This window comes from Dreissena polymorpha, chromosome 7 (genome assembly GCF_020536995.1).
Source record: "Dreissena polymorpha isolate Duluth1 chromosome 7, UMN_Dpol_1.0, whole genome shotgun sequence".
NCBI lineage: Eukaryota > Metazoa > Mollusca > Bivalvia > Myida > Dreissenidae > Dreissena > Dreissena polymorpha.
This window is the reverse complement of record NC_068361.1, coordinates 63,882,095-63,901,809: the sequence shown is the minus strand read 5'-3', so window position 1 is coordinate 63,901,809 and position 19,715 is coordinate 63,882,095. Positions and strand designations below refer to the sequence as shown.

Here is a 19,715-nt window from a genome sequence, read left to right as displayed (position 1 = left end):
AGACCGTGTCATCGACTCAACGCGGCGTTTAAGTACCATTCACATAATAAAATAGTACCGCATGTGTTACTCAGCAGTATTCAACACTACTCAAGAATCTGGAAACGCTTAAGTTGTATAGTCAGTTGTTGTTTTAGTTGTTTTGGAAATAAGCAAATTATGTGCTATATTAGTTTTCTTTGTCGCACATGGTATTAAGCAAACAGAAGACGTGCACGTGCGTGTTTGTCCCGTCTGAATCACAGGATCTTGTAACGAGCGAGTAATTAATATAGCATTGCCTACATGTGAAATTGGAAATACCAATCGGACAGTTCCAAGTAAACACACCAACTCGAAGGAACTTAATCAAGGCGTATGTTTTGGTAAGAATATATATGTATATAGAGCATAGACATACGAAGAAAAACAGATTAAAATGAAAATGTATTACAGCTTTGTACTTGTATTTGATTAAGTTTGATTAAAACTTAAAAAATAGTATAGCAATATTAACGAGTCATTATTTGTTAACATCAGTTACGAAAATATATTATCATTATAACGGACAAGATCACAAATATACAGACTTGACTTACAGCTTTACATGGTAGCTTTAATAGCTATTAGGCTACGTATTCCATACACTAACGTAAATTAAAGATATGTATTAAGAGAGTTGATAACAAGGGCCCTTATGCTTCATATACCAGCTGTTTACTAATCAGTTCCAAAAACTTTGCTACACGCTATGGAGACAACACTCCAGGTTATGGGCAACTTGAATGAACTCCGATAACAGTCAATGTTATCATAATTCGAATAGAAACAGGACTTACATTTTTGCGTAAATAATAAGTCCGGTTATCTCAAACGAGTATTTATATTTCTCGTGTCTTTGAATGCAATGATCAACTGACATTAATTATATTTGCCCCCATGTGCTTATTAGTGATTTATCGCAAATGCTCACAAATGCGGACCATTTCCCTATCACATTTTTGAAAGCATGTTGGTTTCTAATTGGAAATATTTCTTAAGCAATCATAACGTCGAGTGCAATTGCACAGTGCAGTTATTATTATTTTTTTTCTTTTTGGAGTGAGGCACCTGCATTTTATTTTCTGTGCTTGTGGAATAACAATAAAGTGTTTATACTTACAAAATAGTCAGCCTTCTTTCGTTCATGGCATGTTCAAGTACATTATTCGAGACTTATTAACATTGTAAGATTATATCACGGATTATTTTATACATGTTTTATCAAACTCTCGGACGTAAATACCATATTTCAAGTGTTTACATTTTCGAGCTGTGTTGATTGCTTTTCAGATTTCATAATTTCCTGTTAAACTTTCATCTTTTTATGTCAATAAGCAGTAGATATCGTGCTTATGTGTTGTTTTTTTAAATAAAAAATTAGAAATATATATATTTTTTAAAACAACAACAACAACATTAATAACAACAATTGCACCGACAACAAAGATAAGACATACATCTGTCTTTGGTGAAATGAATTTAATTTAATCAGATATGAAGTACAATGAAGTACAATGACTGGCAAACATAAACATCATATCGTTTCAGAAATGCCAGTCCAGATGAATGCCCACGTGACGTAGAGCTCAACTTGGACAATAACGAGGAAAACAAACGCACTGTTTTTTTTAATGTACTAATTTAATTAAGTTACTCGCGTCGACTATTCATATATATGCCAGTACTACCAGACATTCAACTTGAAATAAGTGAAGTCGATATATACGTTTGTAATTAAAGAAGTTCATCCAATTCGTGCGGAAAGTTGCTCATACGGCAAACAGCGGTTACAATATACTATTGAAGTTTATTTTATTTTTGTGTAACTCACTTGAACGGCAAACTTTGCGACAAATGGTCTTGTATAACCAGATAAAATTAAAGAAAAATATAATGCCGTCTTTAAGATAATTTTTAATAATTTGGCTTACGGTTAAACAGTCGGTGCTACTTAAAAATCTGGTGTGACGGAAATGAGCTGGTACAGCCAGATGATCAAGTCCCAGGAGTTGGCGCGCAGTAAGAACAGACGGGAGGCTAAGCGCGCCGAGAGTCAGCTACTGGGAGCGGAGTTCGTGGCGCAGTACCGGCTGGCGGCACTCGATAAAGAGAAGAGGCTCATAGAGAAAGAGCTCGAGCGTATCCGCCAGGGAGTCCATAAGCCCCCGAAGGTGGGACAGAATGTCAAAGAGCGGGACAAGCACGTGCTGACTGTGACGTCACCACGTCAGAAGAACGCGGTGACAACAAGGTTGATAAAGGACTTCGGTGTGTCACCGGTCACGCATCACATCGATACCGCGTACTCCAACGACGAAAAGAAGCTGTACGGAGCCATTGTGTTCTTGAAAAATAACCCATCAGCATTAGTGCCCATCCTCGCCGCGCATGCGCAAAGTGACGCATATTTAAACACATTAGGGCGTCTCACGCCTTTTCTTGAACCAGAGGAATCTAAGTCAAAACCAATTGTACCGCGGTACTTACAGGAAAATTACAATGACACCGAAAAAGCAGAGTTACTAAACAGGTATTCATTACTATTAAACAGAAACAGTCCAATTTTACGAGGCAACGTCTCGCGTACCGGCCTGGGACGGGAGAGTCAAAGGGCGAACCGTGACAGCCCCGACTGCCCGACCTTTCGGTCCTCGGCCCCTCTGCCGCCGATCCAGACGGCGCGGACAGAGCAGGTCAACGCAACTCCGAGACGAGATCTTGCCGAAGATGACAAGAATGCAGACCGTCTTCAAACAGGCAATGTAAGTTAACATACTAGTTAGCTAGACACTCAGAAAAATTTCCTGTCTATAGTAAAACAACTTATGATCACGTACCGTGTCATGTAACACTGGACTATGTAAATTATCAAGATATTTAATATAGAAGTCCATTTATGCGTTATCCAGATACGTTTCTATGCTGCCTTTTCTTCGGAACATGTCAATGTTGGTTATCCACATATGTGCGCCCTTATTGCATTTCTTTTGGAACATACCAATATTTATTGTCCGCATATGTGTGCCCTAGCTACACGCCATTAAGAACATTACCATATATGTAATTCACGTACGTGAGCCCTTTCTGCATGTGTTCAAGGGCATATCCATGTCTGTCATATGCTCATACATTTTCATTACCCTTCTTGCCTTATAACCGGTATAATCTGGACCCACTAGACCGTGTTAATAATCTGAATGAACATAGCATGATAGTAGAACATGTTTTCATAGAAAACATTTTTTGTTAGCAGGTTTCCAGCCGATGTCATTTAAGATACCTGTAAATAAACAGCTATTTTGAGTGCTGGTTCATTGTCATTAAATACTTAGCGTTCCACAAAAGATAAACATAACGCATGCGGAATGGTGTAATTTATACATTGTGAGGCTCTTAATGTCGGTCCTAAAAATACGATTAAACTAAGATGTGTCGTCTTATCACAGCCTGGTTATTTACATATTTTTTAGCAATGAAACACATATATCATTCGCGCACACGTGTTTTCTTTAAATCCGCAAATACAGAATATCTTAAATTACGAAGTTGATTCCTGTGTTTATGACGTAGTTTGGGCTGCATGTGATTGTTAAAGTGTTTTGATTTTCTATCATATTGGTATATCCGGTTTGCACAGAGATTTTATGAATTGTAAACACGCAGGTCGAAAAGTATTAGGTCAAGTCTGTATTTTTAGTATGCGAAAAACATTTGGTTTGAATCCAAAATAAGATTTATTTTTAGAATAATCTAAAACTTTTAACCGTATTCATCTCATTTCAATAAAATGTATTATATGAGTTGCTGTACTTAAATGGTGTTTTATAGTTATTCATTTTAATTTTGAAATATATTTAAATTACTGACGTAAGTGTTTTTAACGCTTGTGATTGGAAATCGATAATTACTTTAGCACAAATTTTATATTAGGCAATTCATACTGAATTATTATTTAACTATTAATGAAGATGATGTTCCAGTATAAAATGTATCACTATACTTTATTATTATTGGTATATTGGTATTCGATTGCTTTATGCGTAACGCTGCGATGTTAAGGTACATGTAACAGTAGATGTTTACATGCGGTTGACTCTTAAATTAAGCTTAAATCTATTGATTAAAGTGAAGTATCAATTGGTATCAATACAATGTTGGATGCATGCGTTTTACAATAACATATTTTCGCAGTCATTTTTAATAAGCAAGAACGGAGCTTGAACTTAGGATTCATTGAACAACAAAAACAACAACACAGCAATAACATAACTATCATTTAACTTAAAAACAAAAGTTTGGTACATTGTTATAAAAGGTGTATACGGTAACAATTCAAATAGGACGAACTTTAAAGCTGACCAAAGACAACAACAACAACTTCCGTGATTAAATAAAAATGACATTTCAAATTGTAAACCACATGTTAATGGGACTTGTTAACAAATGTTCAAAAGTTTAATTTTCCAACTTGCTGTCACATATTGAAAACACACACAAAACAAACACCATACAGCAGAACAGCAGTGATTTCCGAGTGGCTCATACGAACAACTTTTAATTCTAATGTCATAGGTTCTTGCCCATGTGTGGCAAACTTTTGTTCGACTTCTTAAACTTTTTTTTGATTATTCTTGCGTTTTTACGTACCGATATTTCCATTTTTCAATTTTAAGCAATTAATGACAACATTAAAAAATACCAACAACAAGTTCCTTACAGAATTTAATTGCATTTCTAAATAAAAACATTAGAGCTTCGCTTTTGGAAAACGGAGTAAAGCCTGTGCGTAAAGCGGCGTCCCTGATTAGCCTGTGCAGTTCGCACAGGCTGATTTGGGATGACACTCTCAGAATGGACCGGACTTTTCTTAAGAAATAATTCCTCTTCAAAAAACAATGCCATAAAAGCGGAAAGTGTCGTCCCTGATGAACATGTGAGGACTGCACAGGTTAGTCTGGGACGACAATTCATTACTCCCCGATTTCGCCAGAGCGCGACTAAAATACACTAGCCGGTGCAAACAGTCACAATTACGCAACCGCAATTAACTGTATTAAGCAGATATATGTATACATGAAGGTAGCTTTAAGCGATATTTCACGATTATTTCGTCAAACACTTATCTGTGAAACACGTATTTTAAACAGTTTAAGATATTGATCAAATAGGTGGAGTGGTCTAAATAGTTCTCTGTGTACTCTGGAGAGATAAGTCAATATACTTATATCTGTTAAATGGCCAATTTAATATCCAAATGACAACCCGGGGTATTCATGGCAAATATTTAATACGCGACCCTGGCTGATCCGGCCTTTTATTTACACTGACAAACAAAAATTGATGCTCAATAAAGTTTGTGATTCATTCGACCGTTTAAAGCCGTCGTTTGAATGAAATATCGGATTTCGCGTTCAATAAAATCAGTGGAAATCCAATTTACCGTATATCGAATTTGAAAGGAATTCTGACATAATTAACACAAACTTTGATTCTACATACTCGCAGGGATGAAAACTTTTTTACTGGAGCACCAGGCTGTGTGAGTAAGAAGTAAAGATGCACAATATTAAAAGAAGATGATTAATAAATGCATGAAATTACATTGGATATGTCTATTCAAGTATAACGGATAGATTCATACGTTCAAAGACTAGACGAAGTGAATGCAGCTTTTCTGCTAAATAATACATACGTGTTAAGGTAAATTATACTTTAAAGCACTTCAAATTCAAAATAGACAGTAAATGAGTGTAATTTATGTGAGATAGTAGGTGCTTCAAAACATAACTTTCCTAATATTTCTTCTAATATCAACTAGAAAGGACCATACTAAGATTGCGTATAGAACCAAGGATTCAATGTGATTTGCAGGTATGTTTTGTTACAGACATCCGTATTTTCATGCACTGATAGACAGTAGAAAGTGTTCCTTTCGGAATTTCCTGAAAAAAAAACACAACAAAATTCATAACTTCTTTTGCAGACGATAATCATTTTCTGAAGCGATCATTTAACATTTGTATTCGAAATGAGATGCTATTCAGCTCGCGAGAATTAAACGTTTTTTGTGCAATGGGAAAGTCTATTAGCGCATGCGGTTATTAAAAAATCTTTGTACGTAGTGAGAGACTATTTGCTCATGCGGTTATTAAAAATCTGTGTACGTAGTGAGAGACCATTTGCTCATGCGGTTATTAAAAATCTGTGTACGTAGTGAGAGACTATTTGCTCATGCAGTTATTTAAAATCTTTGTACGTAGTGAGAGACTATTTGCTCATGCGGTTATTAAAAATCTTTGTACGTTTAGAGACTATTTGCTCATGCAGATATTAAAAATCTTTGTACGTAGTGAGAGACTATTTGCTCATGCGGTTATTAAAAATCTGTATACGTAGTGAGAGACTATTTGCTCATGCGGTTATTAAAAATCTGTATGCGTAGTGAGAGACTATTTGCTCATGCGGTTATTAAAAATCTTTGTACGTAGTGAGTGACTATTTGCTCATGCAGTTATTAAACAATCTTTATACGAAGCGAGAAACTTTTAGCTCACGCGAGGCTCCAATATTCTGTACATAATGTGAGAGACTTTTAAAAAGGTAAATACCGGTAATCAATAGGCGTATTTACTACTTAAATTGGAATTATCACAACATAAAAGTTCCTCATTCTTTAGATATATGCAGATAGGTTTTCTTCTGAATCAGCAACGGTAATGATTCTGTGAATCTCGCTTTGGAAAACACTAAGCTAAATGCGCGGGCGTAAATTGTAATTGCAATCCGCACAGGCTAATCCGGGACAACACTTTACGCCTAGTTTGGATTTTCGTTAAGAAGATACTTCATTTAAAGAAAAATACCAATGGCAGAGGATTGCCGTCCCTGATTTGCATGTACAGATAAATCTAAACGCACATGCGTTAAGCCCAGTTTTCTCAGAACGCTGCTCATTTGATCCTCTATATCATGCATGAATTGCTTTGACTTACGTAAAATTGTACTCAAAAACCTGCACCTGTAAATTAAACGAAGAGGTTCGATTCTGAATAATTAATTTATAAGGGGACTAATTTATTGTATATGTCTTTAGTTGCTTTTTATGAATTTTCATTCCGCAGACCGACCGTATAGGCGACTCGACAACCCCAAGAAAGAAACAGCCCGGTCATCTTGCCGACAAAGACATGCAGGCTCCACGCGATCAGATATCCCGACGGCCGTCGGCCGACATGCAGAGACCGGCGGATGGGCAGAGCGCGCAAGACTCCACTACGAAACCAGACGATAAAAAACCAAAGATACAACCAAAGGTGCGTCTAAATATACAGTAATTATACCAACGATACAACATTTTGATCATAGTAAGACGGTGACGATGTTTGTTTTCCTGTTCTATTTTCCAGCCGACGCGATATATTATTTAGTTTGTGTGTGGCATACACAATTTGCAAAAGAAAACGCCCGGTATTATCCATCCTGTGTACAGGTTAATTTATTATTCAAATGTTAATTTTAAGTTATCCGTGTCGGCATAACAAATCACGTGATAATTAATGATTGAAATCTACAAGTAATATTTTATGAGTGAAAGGGACTTGTGCACAGGAATGATAATTTTCCAACGTTGATTTACAAATTTAGAAATAAAATTACGTTATGAAGAGAAATACCAATATAAACATAGACTGATAGTGATTATTGAGCTTCGTTCATAAGATTTGAAATTAATAAAACTATAAAGGGTTACAAATTAGAACGATTCGGTTCTTATCTTTAAGTTTTGTTTCAAAACGTTGATCATTTATATTAATAATGTAATGATTTCAAATATGTGGCTGTCCGCTTTTAATCCAAAAGACATTGTTTTGATCCCTGCTAAGGACACAGTTTTCGTTTGCTTTAAATAATGCTATTCTATTCAATATGATTGAGCTCAACACTTCCATGGTCAAAATCGTTTAAGATAAAACACTTATTTACACGCTAAAACTGCCTTAACCTGCGAACAAGTCTCTTTAAATTAGTCGTGTTGTTTCCTCATTTGTTATTTTATTGCTGATGACATAACATGAAAAACAATGTATTTTTTATAGAAATAAGTTGAATTGCTATGAATAAGGTAAAAATTACAATAACGTATTCATGCCAAATTTGTGAGGGTTGTTTGCCTTGGGATGTTTAATTAGGGAGTAATTAAATAAAAGTTATTACATAGAATTTCAATAATTGCTATAATCTCTTGTCAGTTATTTCTGAATTGTTTGTCGGGTGCGCGAAACGTATGTTTAAACGAGAACAATTGTTAAACGAGACATGATCATGTTTTATTCGGAACAAAATTCTTCGAATTGTTACCTCTCATGATGTCAGAAAGACAGACAGACAGACATACACTTTTCACAAGTGTTATCAGTTTGTAACTTTTTTTTCAAATTAAAACGTATAAAAATCAGCGCAACTGTTTCACATCGATTGCAATGTTATATATCGGTTAACAGTCTAAAGTAAAAAAGTAAAAGTAAATAACTAATTATTCAACGACAAACGCAAAAGAGTTTAACTACGCAATTTATTATCTTAAGGCCACGACTTTTTTTTTATTGGTTTACAAAAATTATTTTGAAAATGGTGCATCGGGCGGTCGAAAAAAAAAAAACAGCATTGGAAAAAAAAGTTAATACTAATAACATCAGAACAAAGACAACATATCTTTTATAACCTTAACAAAGAGACAAAAAATCAAATTATGCAATGAAACACATCTATATCTTCAAATGAAATGAGTCCTAAAAGCACCTTTTGTAACATCAGGCAATTTTAAACACTCCATTACATGACATGCGTTCTTCTCCCATTAAAACGAAAAACTGCGCTTCATTTCCATAATTCGATGCGCACCATTACGCAATGCAATGCCCGTTGCATAAATCTTATATAAGATAAACTACTCATACACAAATTATCCGGTATGTGTTTGCTCTTACTCGACTTATGAGATGGTACATGAAAAAAAAATCGAGGTAGATCGATCCATGCGTCGTCGCGGTAATGTTTGTCAAAGTTATTGTTGTCATGAAAACTCGTTGATTTACAACGCAAAACGTCTTATTTGAACTGATGCAAATTAATTTAATCATATTTGTCAACTTCGCTTTTGCTTTATTTTGATAATTTAATCCAAAGTTTAATGTTAGCAAGTGTTTTTTTACCTGAATTGTAAACAAGGAGTCAGTTAAAGGGGCCTTTTCACAGATTTTGGCATTTTTTAAACTTATTCATTAAATGCTTTATATTGATAAATGTAAACATTGGATCATAAAAGCTCCAGTAAAAAATCAAGAAAAAAAAATAAAAAAAGGAAAAGAACATTGCCCGGGGCAGGTTTCGAACCAGTGACCCCTGGAGTCCTGCTAGAGTCCTGAAGTAAAAACGCTTTAGCCTACTGAGCTATTCCGCCGAGTACACATTGTTGACGTATTTTATACCTTATATAAGCAACCATCGTAGTTTCACAAAATTTAACGACAAAAACAGAACTCTCCAAATTATTCGATCGTTTCGCGTTGCAACGCTTTATAATTTTTAGGTTTTAAAATCGTCAAAAGATGCATATAATGGCTATATTAGAGCATGGTTAATGTTCAGTATTACTGTTTCCTCACAAATATCATAACTAAAACGAAAACTAACGAATCTGAAACAACTTTTTTCAATTTTGTCAATTTACCAAAGCGTGAAAAGATCCCTTTAAAGTCTTCCGAAAATGTGCAGTCTGTGTGAATTGACAGTTTGACGTCATCAAAGGAAAGCCGCTTTCTGTCGGAAGCAATAAAGCGACAAATTTCGCGCCGAAAAAATTGGCTTCCTTTGTCTAGCAATCAACATGCCGAACCAATCGTGTGTTTGTTTCTCAATTGCAATCCTCCAATTTAATAAAAGCACGTGCATAGCTCCGCCTCCGAATCTTTTGCAGAGAACGGAGGCGGAGTTTAATGGTTAATTGAGCTAGTGTTTTACGCAAGTTGAGTTCCGATTTGCCGAAATTACTCGGCCCTAAGCATTGAAACAACAAATACATTTATCAATGATTTTCCAAGATATACCGATTTGTTCCGATTTCCAAACTTTCTGTACAGTTCCTATAAACTATGGCGGACGTGTTTACAAAATTTCTAAACACATATATCGTAAATAATGGCAGTGTTTTATTGGATTATTTATACTAATTATCAAATACTTTTTTATCTACTACAATATCGGGTTTGTTTAATATAATTAACATGTTAAACAATATAGTTGCGTCACAGACTCGGAAATAAATTTTGATGGGGTCGACATTTTACTGACGCTGATTTTTTTATTGTCTGAAATTTTTACCCGAAATAAATTTTGAGAAGTGCCCATAAAAGGACTGGTACATAATGTGTCACATTGAAAAATATCCCGATCTCTGCAATATATGTGAACCAATCGTTGATTGTACTTACTTGATTTTATTCGCAACCGTACTCAAACCGGATCGTTTTTTTTCTCGTTTCGCTCGTTTTGCAGTGCGGTCTGGAATAAAATATTTTAAAAAAAGACGATTTTCCGATTTTTTTTTTTCTCATTTTCCAAAAATTAGGGTCGGCGGTTTTGTAAACCAAGAAATATAAAAGTCGTGGCCTAAAGGTTTGGCATAATAATGTCAAGGCTGGGATCAATTGTATTATACGTGTTCCCCGAGAACGGCGGTAAATTTAAGTATATAATGTCTATCCCCGTGACAAGCGGGAAGTGTGTTCGTGGAAACTATGCCGATAACTATGGCAAGCGAAATGCACATTCATTCCTTAAACCACGGTTTAACAGTTAACTATATAGTTAAGAGACTTTGAACCCGGGTTCAAAGTGCCGTTTGCACATTAAATCCTTAAACCCGAGTTCAAGAGTTTGAACTGCAGTTCAAAGTCTTTTAACTCTATAGTTAAGAGAGGACCAATGAAATCGCGGCATTTACCTTCTATATATAGCTAATTGTGGTTTAAGCTCCGCTGATTGGTTGTCTCTGAATTGTGTAGATAAGAGATTTTTATCTATTTTTAGACACACTTTGAACTGCGGTTCAAACTCTTGAACTCGGGTTTAAGGATTTAATGTGCAAACGGCACTTTGAACTCGGGTTCAAAGTCTCTTAACTATATAGTTAACTGTTCAATAATTAATGTGCATTCCGCGCGTCTTAACCCCCGTTTAAGACTTTGAACCGCAGTTTTAGACTTTGAAAAATAGGTTAAGACTTTTAGGTGTTTGGTTGTCTCAAAGACCTATAGATTATCTATAGGTCTTTGGTTTTGCACATTAATTATGAACCAATTAACGCCCGTCGTTTCGTCATGTGATATTGTTTTGTTCCTGGCGCATTTCTATCAAGATGGCGGCGGATGAAGTTAGTGAATTATTACGTACGTTTGAAACAGCATTCCAATATATAGAAAGAAAACTTCAAAGTGGTTTTGAAGACATATCATATTTTTCGTTTAAATGAAGTCTCTTCTTAGCAAAAATTGGATTTTTGCTAAGAAGAGACTTCATTTAAACGAAAAATATGATATGTCTGCAAAACCACTTCGGGACGACACTTTCCGCATTGACTGGATTTTCGCTAAGAAGAGACATCATTTGAACGAAACATTCCACAAAAGCGGAAATTGTCGTCCCTGATTAGCACTGCACCGGCTAATCTGGGATAACAATTTACGCACCAGCATTATGTCCAGTTTTCTCAGAACTCGAGACAATTATGTTTATGATTCATTTTATAGTTTGTTTATTTAATTAACTACAAATTTGTATTACAAATTTGTATTACATTATGTCTACCTTGAGGTTGTTGTACATAGTATAATTATGTTACAATTATAGTATTTTCTGTTAACGAACATATGCTTTTGTATCGAATACTACGCATTAATATTGTTTTCTACCAAATGTTTTCTAATAGGGATCACTTGTCCGTCGTCTGTCTCGTTAAAAAGTATTAATAGCATTAGTTTGAAACTTTATACATTAATAGACCTCATTGAGTGTGAGTGCGTCGATAAAGAACTCTTAGCATCCCGCTTTGTTAAATTATTTATAATTAATGCATAACCATTATTCTTGTATTAGTTAAGTTAAATTGTCATAATAAAATGTTGTCATGTCATTTTTCCATTTTTCTTTTTTGTGTACCGTTTTGTAAATAAAGCTTTTATTTGTTGTTATTAGTATTATTAATACGGATGTTTTAGTTCGGTCTGTTTTCTAAATCGTTACAATGGTATAGTGGTATAGGAGAGGTTGAACATATGATTTTGATTAATTAAGGATTTATATTATTAAACTAGTGTTTTTTTCTTATTCTCTGTACAAAGATTGATTATATGAAGATTTGCTACAGTGCATATTTATCAATGTATCTGGTTCCGTAAATAAATCGAAACTATCCACTTCCGGGTTAAGAAATTGAGATAATTTAGCGATAACATCCACAAATTCGGTAATAAAACGACAATATGAATTAACAACATACCTAATATCACCTTTTCTTCCCATGCAATGCAGTGTCAACGGCATAAACTCGTTAATAATTGAGAAATGTTATTCGACGAGATTGTTTTTTACCTATCATCGTCCCATGTCATTTTCAAGGTCAACCGGTGTTTTGTGAACACTCGCACCGCATAAAACCCATTGAAATAAGTTATATTACACTTACAGGTCGGACCTCAAAGACCTCGTGAAGAGGCCGGTAGGACCTGTAAATAAACTCTGATTAAAAAAAATTATATATTACACTTCATTTTGGTTTACTTGATAGGACATTCGCATGGTGTGTCAAAACTTTCATTTTAGTATTTTTACTGTATGTATTCAACAGTTAGATAATAAATGTACATTCCGCGCTAGTTAACCCCAGTTTAAGACTTTGAACCGCAGTTTATACTCTTGAACTCGGGTTTAAGGAATTAATGTGCAAACGGCACTATGAGCTCGGGTTCGAAATTTCTTAACTATATAATTAACTGTTAAATAATTAATGTGTATTCCGCGCCTCTTAACCGCAGTTTAAGACTTTGAACCGCAGTTTAAAGTCTCTTAACCCTATAGTTAAGAGATGACCAATGAAATCGCGGCATTTACCTTCTATATATAGCTAATTGTGGTTTAAGCTCCGCTAATTGGTCGTCTCAGATAACAGATTTGTATCTATTTTTAGACACACTTTGAACTGCGGTTCAAACTCTTGAACTCGGGTTTAAGGATTTAATGTGCAAACGGCACTTTGAACCCGGGTTCAAAGTCTCTTAACTATATAGTTAACTGTTAAACCGTGGTTTAAGGAATTAATGTGCATTTCGCTTGCCATAGATAACACAATTATTTGGTCTTCACACAACTAAGCTCAAAACACAAATCGTTTTGCATTCGGCAAAACTTGCGATCAGTTTTTGACAACATACATACAAGAATATTACCAATCGTAATATATAACAATCAAGTATAATCGTATAAAACATGACAGTACAACTTTAATTTGTATACATCACTTCTATTATTTATCCTTAAATGGTGTTTTCAAGGCTAGAGTAAAAAACAGAGATAAAACTTCACTCAATGTAAAATAATTCTGGAAAACTGTACCCGAAAACAACCAATATTAACATGGTCTTTTTTACTAATTTATTAATGTGGTTGGAATTTCAAAAAGTAAAAGTTTACTGATCAAAGTATAGCGTAGAACTGATCAAATGATGAAAACCGTGCACATTCCCGCATATGTCCGCCTGAGTGACCATCACTCACGTGACAACCATACGCATGTACGAACCGCACATGTACCTGTTTTGTGCGGTGGGTTATGTTTAGACATACGTTCTGAGCTGTACTCCGTAACGAACAGAACTAAAAATTCTCTTACACTGGTACAGTCAATTACGCAGGAACCTGTCGTCGGAGGCCGAACTAAATAGACCATTGGACAGACTGACGGTGTTCCGTACGCTTTTAAGTCCCAGCCATGACGATGTGAGTTTCTAAAGGAGCTCGTAATTCTCGACAACACTTGAATATAACAAAAATCTGGCAAGCATCGTGTTACAATAAAAATTAAGTGGGAGGGTGGGTGGTAAATGATAACTTGTAAACCATAGCGCGACCTACCCTGTGATGCGACGAGCTAGTAAAAGACCGACAATTTGCACGGGCAGTGGTTTTGTACTTCGTGGACGAGTCTATGTGTTACAGTAGACTGGGTAGGATGGATTATACCATTGGGGTTTGGGTTTCGGTGATCCCTTAGCAAAATAGCGTTGCGTTGAATAAGAAAGTTTATTCTTGAGCGAATAAACATTATTAAAAGAATGAATAAAAACACTAATAACAATTTTATCTTATCATCATCCCGAGATTTGTAATGGCGACAATAATTTCAATATCTATGAAATCTTTGAAAGTGCGGAGATTGGTTCGGAACATTCCGTAATCCTAGTTCTCCTGTTTTCAGGCAATGTTTCCGGCCTTTGACCCGGATGTATACAACGCGGATGGTTCCCTGCGCACTGTGCATCAGATGGTAAATTTCGAAGACGCCTGGGCGGAGGCCCAAAAAGCTCGGTACATCCGGACCAAAGAACAGCTCGAGCGGGATAAGGAACTGTCCGTCAAGGAAATATTCGAAAAAGACGACAAAACCAAAACCACGAAATAGTGAACGACGTTGTCAGCCACTTTCATATACATTCCACCATTTATTTTGTTTTGTCTGCGCCCGTCAGTTTCAATATAGTGGAGATAAAAAGTGGTGACTTTATAGTAGGGCGTCAACAAGTTGTTGAATTTCGGTTTATATACCGCCCTCCCTGATTTTGTCATCTTATTCTTTTTTGCACATCGGCTATGAAAGAGTTACTTTGAATAAAAAGGATGATATGCGACATTTCGATATGTAAAGAAAATGGATTTAGAAAAAGTTAATTTGAAACTTTAATTAATATGTAATTGTTTTCAGATATATTTCGTGCTGACCAGAACAAGACTCAATCTCACGATGTCAGCGGTATATAAAATTTCATGATTTTATTTTAACTGTGCAACATTTAACTGTAAGAGTTTCCCCGGATGTGAGAAAAATACTTAAATGAACATTTCATTTTGTCAAGATGAGCGTTATAACCGCTATTTAATGCACACGATTATTGTAAGCCTACATAAATTTGTGCACAGAATTGTGGAACGTTAATAGTCACTTTATCTTTTCCTGGACAAACTTACATATATTTGTAATTTCGGAGTTCGAGCGTTAATTCGGTAAACAAGCATGCGCGTGCCACATTAAAACTATGTGATGATTGAGAACGTTTATTAACACTGTAACTATTGGTCTTTGTTGGCCCAACACAACTTCTGCAGCAATTTGAAATTATGATGTGAAGGAAATAAAAGATTATAATAGATGAATTTATTTCGATTACGGTAAACTTTTTTTAAATTTGTCGGCATGCAATTTCGTGGTTTATTTTTTTTTTGAAATAATCGCAATTTCATTTGACGTGTTTATAATATTTTTTTATAATTATCTCCTGATGAAAAAAGCTATTTCCGGATTCAAAGAGCATAGCATATACTTTATAACACAGAAAATGAGACTTAAGCAGAAAGAAACACACATGTTTCTTACATATAATGAGGATATTACAGCTTTATCATTTACAGTGAAACATATATATTATATCAAAATAGTGTTGCTTTTGTATAAACTTAATATATATATAGAGAGCTATTCATGAATAATGCTCACAACAATATTTATCACGTTTCGCTGTATTGTACCATATAATGGCAGTAAAAGTAACATAATAACCCATTCGCAATAACTCTCGGCCTGTTATATGAAACGGTGGAATAAAACTGTTATTATATGTTGCAACATTGGTGTCAATAAGGTTGTCATATCAAGATTAACTGAACTTTTTAGCGATATTTTTAATGCTTACTTTATAACCAATTTATTACTTAAAGTTTATCAAGTTAGATACGTCGACCCCTTTAATGGGTTTTTAATCTGTCAAAGTCCGTGCCCAATACTTACAAGATAAAGGTATGCATTCAAATCTGATACTGGACGTTTATATTCGTAAAGATTCGTGAAACATGGCACTATTACATTTATTCCATGACTCGGATACATTAACATTACATTACATGTATTGATGATCCAGAAATGCCTCGTTAAAATTAATGTTTATATGACTCTCCCTGACATGTTTACTGTAACAAAAAAACACTACATGGCGCAACATTTTCATCGTAAATGAGGATTTACATTTCGCATGCGAACAATTTACTACGAGTACTGAAATATTATTAATATCATCCAATGGTATGGTTGAAAGAAAGAATATTTTTATAGAAGCATCAAGATTGAGCTTTGGGTGATTTTGGCCCAGGTCACACGTGTATGAACATGCATTTCGTGCTCGCTTCATCTCTCCTATTCCTTTTGAAGAATTGTCGCATAGTTTAGGTTTAACTTAACGAGGCTTTTTTGCAGAAGGTTAAAGCCAGTAACGCTCTACTTAATCTAGAAAGATACACGTGAAGGAAATAAAAAAATCATTGAAAATATCAACCAAAAAATTGCAATATACTAAGAACAAAGCAAAAAAAAAGTATTTTATTAGTGGTAAGACAATACAGATATTAAATTTGTGCGGACTCTTAAAATACTCGATTATGTACATCTAATTGATTAAACGACACTCCACGATAGGGCGATACGTATCCTAAATGACCTTTGATTAGCATGCTAACGATACCCGTACTGATAACACGTTCAATCCCCCAGATAACAGGATAGGAGCTAAATACACTAGTAATAATAAACGCAAACTCCCAAACACAGGTTGGATAAAACAACAAAATGGTAGGTTCTCATATTGATTTTTTCTCTTGAATAAACTATTAAATACGATATTTTTGCAACAACATCCAATGTGTTTGATAAACGATATTATTACCGAACAGCCTCGTCATTATTTTGTTTTTCAGACTGAGGCCAGCGTTGTCCCCGATGACTTTTGTGCAGAACCAATATCATTACAATCCCCGGAACAGAAAATATTTGACGGAAAGCCGTTCCCGCTCATTCTGCGGCCGCTAATCGAGAGTGGACCAAAAAGCAACGAGGCAGCGACCGCTTGGGTGAGAGAAAAACGGGAAGTGATCGAATCACTGCTGTTAAATCACGGCGCTGTTCTGTTTCGTGGGTTTCCGGTCAACTCTCCGGAAGATTTCGACTCCTTTGTGATGTCGTTTTCGTACGAGGCGCTGCCCTATGTGGGCGGAGCGGCGCCTAGGCGCGTGGTCACCGGAAACGTGTTCACCGCCAACGAGGCGCCACCGGATCAATTAATACCTTTCCACCATGAGATGGCGCAGGTGCCCACTTTCCCGTCAGTCTTGTTTTTCTACTGCGACAATCCTCCGGCAGAAGGCGGCCAGACGCCCCTGGTGATCTCGACCGAGGTCTACAAGGCGATGCGTGCACGCGATGGCATGTTTGTCGATGCTCTAGAGGAGAAAGGCGTGGTATACAACCGAGTGTTGCCGGATGGCGATGACGAGAAGTCGCCCATCGGTCGCGGGTGGCAATCCACTTACCAGACCACGAGCCGGGAAGAAGCGGAATCCAAATGCAAGGAACAAGGAACGAAAATCGAGTGGTTACCCAACGGCTGCCTGCGCACACAGACTAAGGTACTTCCGGCAGTCAGGGTGGACGCGCGCACCGACAAGAAAACCTGGTTTAATTCAATAATCGCCGCATACCTCGGCTGGAGCGACGTGAGGAACGACCGGAAGTTAGCTGTCACGTTTCCAGATGGAACTCCGATGCCCGAGGAATCGATGCAAACCTTAAACGAAGTCTTCGAAGAATTGGCTATTGACTTCCGGTGGGAGAAGGGTGACGTCGTCATGATTGATAACAGACAAGTCCTTCACGGGCGCCGCTCTTTCACTCCGCCGAGACGAATTCTGGCTGCGCTGTGTAAATAACTTCCACAGGACGTCACTGTTCCTGTTTTTATTGGAATTGTCTTAGAAACTGTTGACAGTATAGGAAATCGACATATGTATTATATATCATCTGTTAAAAAAAATACATAAAATTGCGTGTAAATGAGCCATGTAGCATATCTGGCATACCAATATTTCATTATTTGTAAAGACTGTTTTTTATATGAGTGGTCATTCAAGAAATCGATAAAGTATAAAGTGGTTAGGCTAATAGAGCATTAAACTATTGAATAAAGTAGAAACACGAATATTTTTTTTTGTAATTATAGTTATCACAGGTGGTTAGCGTGTGGCTATGATATATATTAGTGAAAACATCATTTTGAATGATAAGAAATCATATTATAACGAAAAATAAACTTTTCTGAAAAAAAAATCTTTATCAAATATATAGTTATACAAATTTTTGATAGTGATTTTTTTCTTTTCAGAAAAGTTTATTTTTCGTTATAATATGATTATTTATCATTCAAAATGATGTTTTCACTAATTAATATCATAGCCACACGCTAACCACCTGTGATAGTAATTACATAATATTTTTTCTTTATACAATATTTGTGCAGTTACTTAGTTTTATCAATGTCACTTTGCTTATCGGCTAATAAGCACCAACTTGGAGTTTTGAAGAGTAAAGAAATAAACCAGGATGACGTTAAATCAAGTTGTTTAGTAGCCACCTATCGGAATGACGCAATCGTTGTTTGGTTACCGATAAAGAACGATAATGCGAAATTTATTTTTATGCTAACGTGATTTCATTAATGTTTTGGGCAACATTACACGTAGAGCTGCCAATAAACATCTTTAAAAAGTAGTTCAGAAGCACTGTTAAAGATGTCATTGATATTGAATAATAAAGAATAATTTAAAATAGAATACTTTGTCATTTCAAGTAGTAAGTGTTTGCAGTTCTTTTTGAATGTACTAATAAAAGTTGTCTGTCATATATATATTTTGGAATAAAATTTCACATATTTATTGCACGATAAGAACATGGCCGTTTAACATAATTAATTTTAAAAGGAACAGAATAGATATAAATCCTATTGAAAATTTATGCATTGAAGTCCCAAGTTTGGTAGAACCTTTCGTTAAATGTTAATCAATCTAGATTCTTTGAATTAAGGAGCCGATGGATTTAAATTCGCGTTGTTCTGCCCCATGTAGCGAAACAATAGCCCATACATATTGTTATATATAAATTATAAAGTAATTTCCGTGTTTGAAGATTAATGAAGCTGTTAATACGTTTTAACAGAGGCAGTTTATAATTGAGTTTACTACAGAGGTAATTTCCTTGCCAAGTGAAATGTTTGTCGCTTATTATCTCATGTAAACTGAAATAGATGAACGTTTAAGATTTATACATTAACTATCCGATTGAAAATTTATGCATTGAAGTCCCAAGTTTGGTAGAACCTTTCGTTAAATGTTAATCAATCTAGATTCTTTGAATTAAGGAGCCGATGGATTTAAATTCGCGTTGTTCTGCCCCATGTAGCGAAACAATAGCCCATACATATTGTTATATATAAATTATAAAGTAATTTCCGTGTTTGAAGATTAATGAAGCTGTTAATACGTTTTAA

At 35.4% G+C, this 19,715-nt stretch overlaps 2 protein-coding genes across 3 annotated transcripts; both read left to right on the top strand.

The window, feature by feature from the left end:
* The first annotated feature begins 57 nt into the window (after positions 1-57).
* Positions 58-15,504, top strand: LOC127837899 (uncharacterized). 2 transcript variants are annotated; one of them, XM_052365349.1, is made up of 4 exons: positions 58-365; positions 1,570-2,783; positions 7,143-7,334; positions 14,552-15,504. In XM_052365349.1, the coding sequence occupies exons 2-4, from the start codon at positions 1,995-1,997 to the stop codon at positions 14,753-14,755; spliced, it is 1,185 nt and encodes a 394-aa protein (XP_052221309.1). In that variant the 5' UTR covers positions 58-365; positions 1,570-1,994; the 3' UTR covers positions 14,756-15,504. The 2 variants fall into 2 exon arrangements, with proteins under 2 accessions (XP_052221309.1, XP_052221308.1); XM_052365348.1 differs by lacking the exon at positions 58-365 and adding an exon at positions 1,057-1,205.
* Positions 15,505-16,833: 1,329 nt separating this feature from the next.
* Positions 16,834-19,104, top strand: LOC127837900 (uncharacterized). The gene is made up of 2 exons (XM_052365351.1): positions 16,834-16,969; positions 17,095-19,104. Exons 1-2 carry the CDS (start codon positions 16,967-16,969, stop codon positions 18,100-18,102), a joined length of 1,011 nt encoding a protein of 336 aa, XP_052221311.1. The 5' UTR covers positions 16,834-16,966; the 3' UTR covers positions 18,103-19,104.
* The last annotated feature ends 611 nt before the right edge of the window (positions 19,105-19,715 follow it).

What these genes read in the sequence shown, in the direction of transcription:
- LOC127837899 (XM_052365349.1), top strand. Translation starts at nt 1,995, where the DNA reads ATGAGCTGGTACAGCCAGATGATCAAGTCCCAGGAGTTGGCGCGCAGT. An exon ending in ACCGTCTTCAAACAGGCAAT is followed by an intron (nt 2,784 to 7,142) that starts GTAAGTTAACAT and finishes TTCATTCCGCAG; the next exon opens with ACCGACCGTATAGGCGACTC. An exon ending in AACCAAAGATACAACCAAAG is followed by an intron (nt 7,335 to 14,551) that starts GTGCGTCTAAAT and finishes TCCTGTTTTCAG; the next exon opens with GCAATGTTTCCGGCCTTTGA.